The following is a 7,268-nucleotide window of genomic DNA, read 5'->3' as shown; positions in this document are numbered from 1 at the left end:
AAGTTGAAAGCACACGTCAGATGGAAGGAAAAAGCACAATCGTCACAACGAGGTAAGTGGACAACGCTTGGCAGAAGAAGAAGTTTCAAAAGGAGATAAAAACGGAATCCGCTGTTTGTGCATCTGTCTACGTCATTACGAACTGCGGTTTATCACGTTTTTACAGAGCTGAAGACAGAAGCCACGGGCCGTGAGGAGGTATCTGCACCCACTCAGTATTCATATCCAGAGTAAAAAAACATCCTATAAATCAGTAAGAGAAATGCGAACAGCCTATTAGAGAGTGGTCACGATGGAAGCTCCTGGAATGGCCAGTAAACATGTGAGAAGGCACCGGATTCACCGGTGCTCAGGAAATGCGAATGGAAACCACGCGAGATGCCATCTCGACCCCTTCGCTCCGATAAAGCCAGATGTTGGCGAGAACGTGGGACAACGGAGACCCGCTTTTAAAGAAAGAAATGTGCTCCTGATAGTCTGCTCCCTTCCTGCCCTTCCCCCACGAGGCCCCCTTATGCGGCACCAGGGTCCCCCTCACTTCCCAGCAGCCTGGATATAAAGGGAGGGAGAGCGGACGCCCCACTGACAATTGCGGGCTGTGCACAGCGACTTCTGTTCAGAGTGCAGTGTGTGGGGAGACCCGACAAAGCCTTGAGTGACCAAGGCCAACATCGACAGTCGCAAATCGCGTCGACGGTACACAGACTCCATGCGACATGAGGAAAAGGGCTCTTTGCCTTGACGATCTTGCTCCCAAGTCCCGTGACCTCGGTCTCACCCCGAGAAAAAGGAACAGATTCCAGGCGTTAGGCAGAAAGCGGTCAGAGCCGTGGCAGATGGGAACGTAAAGGACGGAGGTTGGGCACAGGGCGGGCGAGTCCCTGGCGAGCGGGGAGTGGAGGCAGGAGGGGCGAGGTGGCCGTGGGACATGCAGGGGAGGGCCGGGGGGACGCCGTGAGTCCGCGCGGGGGCAGCGCCTCGGGTGTGGGAGCCTGCAGGACTCAGCGGGACGGCAGAACCCTCTGGAAACCCGGTTAGGGGTCAGACACAGAGGCCGTGGTGAGAACTTGTTACTAAGAAATCAGGAGACAACCTTCTCCTGACTAACTATATATATATATTTTTTAAATGCAGGGAATGATCAAAGCTCTAACAAAGTAGAAGCCACCATCTCGGGGCCTCCTGGCCTGGTAAGTGCTGGGACAGGGAAAGGGTGAGGACACCTGCGCCACTGTCCCCCAGAAACACGAGGGGGGCCCCGCGTGTCATTCACAATCTCCCAGCAACCACCCTTAAACAAAGTGACAAGAAACGGGAGGGACTGATTTTGACACTCTACTTCGTGGAATCCAGTGCGTCCCAGGCATCGCCGTTTTGACGTGCAGCACGAGTGACACTTCGGGGACTTGGCCGCCGTGCGTCTAGGGTACTGCGGAGGTGACAGGCAGCCCTGGGGGGGAGGGGTCGTGCGCGTCCTGCCGCGGGAGTAGGGATGAGCGGGGGGACCCACGGCCCTGGGCTGTCACGCTCAGGATCTGCGTCGACGGAAGTGAGGGTCGCACACGGAGTCAACATCCGCAAGGCGCCCGACAGAAAGGGTGACGTTTATTCCCATCTGCAATGATCGCCGCGCCACTGTGTCAACATATCTGAAAATCCTGAAATAATTTAAACCGAAGGCACAGAACAAATCGAGATATTTCACCATTTAAGCGTCAAATGACAAAATTCAAATATTTCAACAATAACAATAAATTATGAACAAGTTGCCATCACCAAATATCATCCTGACCAAAAGCTATAGAGTCTTTTGTAATAACACTGAATTAACTGAAGCAGATTTCAAGATTCCCATGATAAAAATAATATTGAAAAAAATTTCTTCTTTCAAAATACTCATTATACCACTGGATTCAACGAAAGTATTTCATATATAAGAAAGTAGTAGTTAGGATATTTGCTGATGGATGGTCTTCCCACCAAAACGACGCAGTCTTACAAAACGTTTTATAAAACAGCAAAGTTGGTTACAAAATTCTATTTGGGGCGCAGGAAAAAAACTTGTTCCGTGTCGATTAGAATATCAAAGCATTTCGGTATCAAAGTGCTTCATGGCCAGTCATAACAGCAATGTACTGGATGGGCCGCCCCCCACCCCGCCACTGTACCCGGGAACAGTCCAGCTAAGGGGTTGAACAAGCTAGTAACAATTATTGTCGCCATTTCTTATTTATTCAAAAGAGATCTGTTTGAAAAAATCATGATCAAACTGGCATAATCAGTGACACGGTACAGGAACACTAAACCCCAGCAATGCGATTGCTAAGTTTGAAAATGAGTGGTCACACTTCATGACATACTGTGGTATTCTGAAGTACATTCTCTGATCATCGATACCATCTGTTACAGAGGTCACTCGTAAATTAGCTCAGATTCTGAACTAGGTTGCTAACGAACTGTGTTTCAAGTATGCATAATATTAATAAGGTGGGGGTATTTTTCTCTCGGTCACTTCTTTATACGTTCTTCCAAATGACGAACCATATTGAATAAGAGAGAAACAAAATGGGCTGGTCATAGTTTTCAAAAAACATTTCAAAAATATGAAATAGTCTGGTGACCAAAAACTAATTGAAAGATAGATATTAACATCTAAAACCTACTATTTCAGATTTAAAAAAACAAAAAAAAAAAACAAAAAACCCCACAGAACTTCTCAGACTTTGTCTTGAAATCATTAAGTTCATAATTAAAGAAATAATGGGGAAAAGTAAGGGTTTCTAAAATACTCAAGAGTCTGATCAGAATAAAAAAAGTCTACCTTCACCTACTTAGCTGCGACACGAGTGTGTATTTAATAGCAACACGGTTTTACCTTTATCATCTAGTTTAATTGCATAATAAATCACAAAAACATTTCCAGCCAAGTTTGCTGATAGAAGGATAATATAAACTCTAGAAAATGATTGTTAGCAAAAACTGCTTCGAAATTCTCCTACGTAAGAAAACATTCCTTTGGAAAGGAATCTTTAATGCTTTTGGACTATTCAAGTAAATGCAGCCTTTACCATCCCCAGCACTAACCTATAATTATCTCTCAAATTCTGGATCACATTATCTTTTATTCTCTACTGTTCTAATAATGGTACGTTATTTTGTATATATCTCTTTAGTGGTATCAGACTTACGTCTTCATTATCTATGAGTACTGGGAGATTACGGCAGAAATAAAATAAGCCAGAAAAATCACCTTATAGACTACACGAAGTGGTGAGATGTTGGCACCAATGACGAACGGGAAAGGGTGACCATCTAAACTTAAAACGTGTCCATTCACGGCGCTGGCGGCGCCAGTGACAGCAGATGCCACGGCTGCTGTTTTCACTGGTACCCGTCTTGGGGCGTGTGTAACGCATCTTAGGATTCAGTGGGTGAAAACGCAGCCACCGGAAGTCCTCTAATCCAGCTGGCTGGGTCACAGTTTGGACAGTTCGTTCATTATGACAAGTCACATTCTGAAAATCTGAACTCACGGGGTTAGTGGAAGACTGTGTCCGAGCTCCGAGAAATGTGGCTAATCGGAGGAAAACCACTTAAATGGCAACGAACGGACACCCAGTGGTTTTGGGCCCTGCAAATACCAGCTGTGTCAGCAGCTCGTAACAACCAGAAACACAACAACACGAAAGGGTTTTCTTTCCAGAACCTAAAAAAGGAAGATGCTGACTCCGAACCAATTTCAAAATCTACACCAGGCTGCCAGGCCAGCAAATGACGGTCAGAGTGACTTTGTTCCTTTGCTCCTTCAACATGGGGACGAGCGCGGAGTGGCTCATGCCCACCGTCGAGAGGCCATTCACCGCCACGATCATGTCCCCACACCTGGACAGGGACAGGCAGACAGAAACAGAAACAGAAACAGACCGTCACTGCTTGCATGCATTAAAACGTTATCCTGAGATTTGTTTAGCATGAAAATCGCAGTTTCACTTGACCGTCAACATGATTAGGGTTTATTATCAACTCTGAGAAACAAGCGAGGTGACTTTTTAAGCCTCTATCGGCCAATCGAGGACACCCCTGTGCCAACCTCTCCTGTGACTGGCGGGTGATTTCAAGGGCAAGCAGAATAATTTTCACATCAGCTTAAGCAAAATAGAATTAGGTGAAGAAATCTGCCGCCTCCTTTAAAAATACCAAATAATGCATTTGGAGGGGGTGGCTTATTATTTTGACTGTTATTTCTCTCTTCATTCTTAGAGCTGATACAATTGAGGCTTCGGTTAAATTGAGAATAAGACGCACACCTCATCTTCCATCGGCTACTGAGGCTTGCTGCCCTCCAAACAGAATTATCGCAAATGGTTAATGGACCTGAAGACCTTTCTGTTTTTTAAGATTTGGGGTTTTTAGTTTATAATATGAATATGCTATTTTATTGTTAGCCACCTCCATTTCTTTTTGGAAACAGGTGAAATGCAAATTATAAGCCAATTCGTTGAGACCCAAACTGGTTGGGTGATTGAGCCTAGAGAACAGTCCATTCATTTCCCCCTACCCTTTCCTTGTAAAATCATGCTTTCCACCTTATAAACGAATCTAGGACTGACGTGGAGCGTAACCTGATGGACTTTTCACAATATCGTTTATAGTATAAACCTGCCATTTGTGCGGCATTCTATGTAAAACGTCAACATTAACTTTTTAAGAACTAGGCACTAAGAACTTAGAATCACCCATTTTCTCTCTGTTTGTATAATCTCTTGACGTAACACCTCTGTCTTTCTGCCCAGCGGTGACGACTGGCAGAGGGGTGACCGGGAGGGCGATGCAGCCGGATGGCCGTGGGTTTGCATGGCGGTCGGCCACCCTCAGCTATGTGACCGCAGCAAGTCCCTTAACCTTTCTATGCCTGTTGTCTCGTTTATAAACCAGGAGTAACGACACCAAAAAAAAAACCTCATAGGTTAAGAAAATTCAATAACACAATCGCGAGTACTTCACACTGTGGCGGCACACTGAAGACTGTCACATAGTCATTCATCGAGTATTTACTGAGCCCCCCACGTGGAGCCTGCATACATGTAATGCTGGGCAGACGTCAGTTCTGGGAGAAAAACAGAAAGAATGCAGAGCCATCTAACGACAGGACTGGGTGGTGTGAACACTGCTCTGAGCTAGTGATCACTTCACAGTGACTCCGATCTGATGGCTCCGTGTCAGCCCTGTCATCAGATTAGCCAAATGCAGCTAGGAGTGGCAAGGTGACAAAGGTGACGCTTCGGTCTAGGTCAAGGCTGGCTAAGTCTTCCTGCAAAGGGCCACATGCTAAACAAGAATTTTAGGCTTAGCGAATCACGCGGGCTCTGTCATGGCTCAGCTCTGCCACTACGGCTCAGAAGGAGCCTCGGATGACATGGCAATGAGTGAGCGTGGCCACGTTCCAATAAAACTTTATTCACAAGAACAGACGACAGGCTGAATTTGGAGCTGAGCCCGGTCTAGGTCGTGTCCATCACAACAAACCTGAATCACACCAGTCAATACACAAGACTCACTTCAATCTTCCGTCATAATAAGCCGGAGTTCCCAAGACGATGGTTTTAATGAAGAAAGGCTGATTGGTGTGGTTTTCTTCATATCCGCCGACGATACTGAAGCCCCAGCTCCCCAGGTGGCTTCTGCGTAGAACGATATCATGGCAGCTGTGGAGGGAACTGTCAACAAACACAGAAACCGAGACCCCGTTAGCGCGACGGCGACCACAGCCCGTTCGTCATGGTCCCAGCCCCACCCTGCTGTTTCATTTCCTTCCGAATGTGTGGTCCGGACAGTCCATTTTCTAGCACAGGTGTAGTCCCGGGCAGACTTGAATTGAACTTGTTTTATCATCTCTTGCCAAGTGAATACACACTCACGCAAGCGGCCTAAATAAACTTGCTTATAAGTTACACCTCAGAAATCGGCCCGAAGGCCTGTATTTGCTCAGTGCACTGCCAGCGAGGTCCTCCAATCTGACATCCTCCTGTATCTTCGAAATGTGCATCTACAAAAGGTGACATGAAGAGGTCTAGCGCTGCTGATCCCAGCACCCGATGCAAGAAGCGAAGGGGCAGAACAGCTCCCCCAAAATGTAACATTGCTGTCTCCACGTGAGCTGGTAAAATCTGTGCTTTCCGCCTTCACTTCAAATTCTGTCGTTTTAAGGGACACATTTAAGGGATTGACAAAGTAGGAAACTCGATCTGGAAAACACTTAACCGCTCCCACCCCCGTTAATATAACGAACACCGAGATGCTACGGTCAAAACGCTGCTGTCTAGGGAGGAAGAAAAAAATTCTACTTACACGTCCATAACTCATGGATTTGGGAACAAGCAGGAAGCAAAAACTAAAGTAAAAATGGGAGGGAAAAAAAAAACCCTAAAAGATACAGAAAAAGATCTCTCTTTATAAGAAATACTTTTCATGTTTAGGTAAAACTGGATGAAGGGGCATCCAAGGCGAGGTTTCCTGTATCCCATCTATTAAAAAGAATTCTTAGCAAAGCCGATTCTATAAAGGGATACGCGGCACGCTGGAACGTCTAAACGGTCCGATTTCCTAGCTCGCTGATGCCTTTCAAAGGGCTTCTGGGTTGGAGCTGGGTGCCATGCATTGGCCTGTTTTTTTTTTTTTTTTTTCAGAAAAGTGTAGGTTATTTTCATTACTGGAATCTTCTGCAAAAAACAAAGAGACCAAACGAAAACAAAACAAATGAGGGGTTGTCTGGCACAGCCCCAGTAAACTCAGTGGCAACGCCTTCGTTTTCAGGAAAAGCAGGCTGCAACCCCATGGGGTGTGAAACCGGCTTAAAGCATCACCTGCGGCCGCCGAGCAGCTGCCTTGGCTGGTTGCACACAGGTCTGCATGCGACACACATCTCCGAGAAGCCAGGGGGCAGTGGTTTTTATTGACAGGTATCCTTTCCATATGGGGCTCAAAAATAGATGTTACTAAACTGAGTATTTCTCATCTAAAACCACTGTTATGCTTCTTGGCACACCAGAAAATGCTCTGAACCCAAGGGGTAAAATGCTCTGACCCCAAAACTAGACGGGGATAACAGATGAGGAAGGCCAAGGGCGGCCCCGGCTCGACAGCGTGCCTCCAGGGCACGGCTGGTCTCTGTCACAGCGTCGGTGCTGTGTGGACCCACTGGGCAACCGCACGGCAGGAGGAGACGTGCTACCCACTGGTGTCTGCAGGGACGTGTCTGACTTCTGGGT

The 7,268-nt window shown here is 46.6% G+C and overlaps 1 protein-coding gene across 3 annotated transcripts in view; it reads right to left on the bottom strand.

The window, feature by feature from the left end:
- Nucleotides 1–1,588: 1,588 nt before the first annotated feature.
- Nucleotides 1,589–7,268, bottom strand: part of LNX2 (ligand of numb-protein X 2) — a 54,660-nt gene continuing 48,980 nt past the window's right edge. For all 3 annotated transcript variants that reach the window (XM_011360205.2, XM_023530696.1, XM_011360204.2), the window contains exons 9-10: nt 5,559–5,717; nt 1,589–3,882 (exon numbers count right to left, since the gene is read on the bottom strand). In XM_011360205.2, coding sequence (XP_011358507.1) covers nt 3,747–3,882; nt 5,559–5,717 — 295 coding nt within the window. In that variant the 3' untranslated portion in view covers nt 1,589–3,746. The remainder of the gene's footprint in view (nt 3,883–5,558; nt 5,718–7,268) is intronic.

The sequence above is a fragment of the Pteropus vampyrus genome, unplaced genomic scaffold (genome assembly GCF_000151845.1).
Source record: "Pteropus vampyrus isolate Shadow unplaced genomic scaffold, Pvam_2.0 Scaffold52, whole genome shotgun sequence".
Taxonomy (NCBI): Eukaryota; Metazoa; Chordata; class Mammalia; order Chiroptera; family Pteropodidae; genus Pteropus; species Pteropus vampyrus.
The sequence above is the reverse complement of the archived record's forward strand: the minus strand, read 5'-3'. Positions and strand labels throughout refer to the sequence as shown.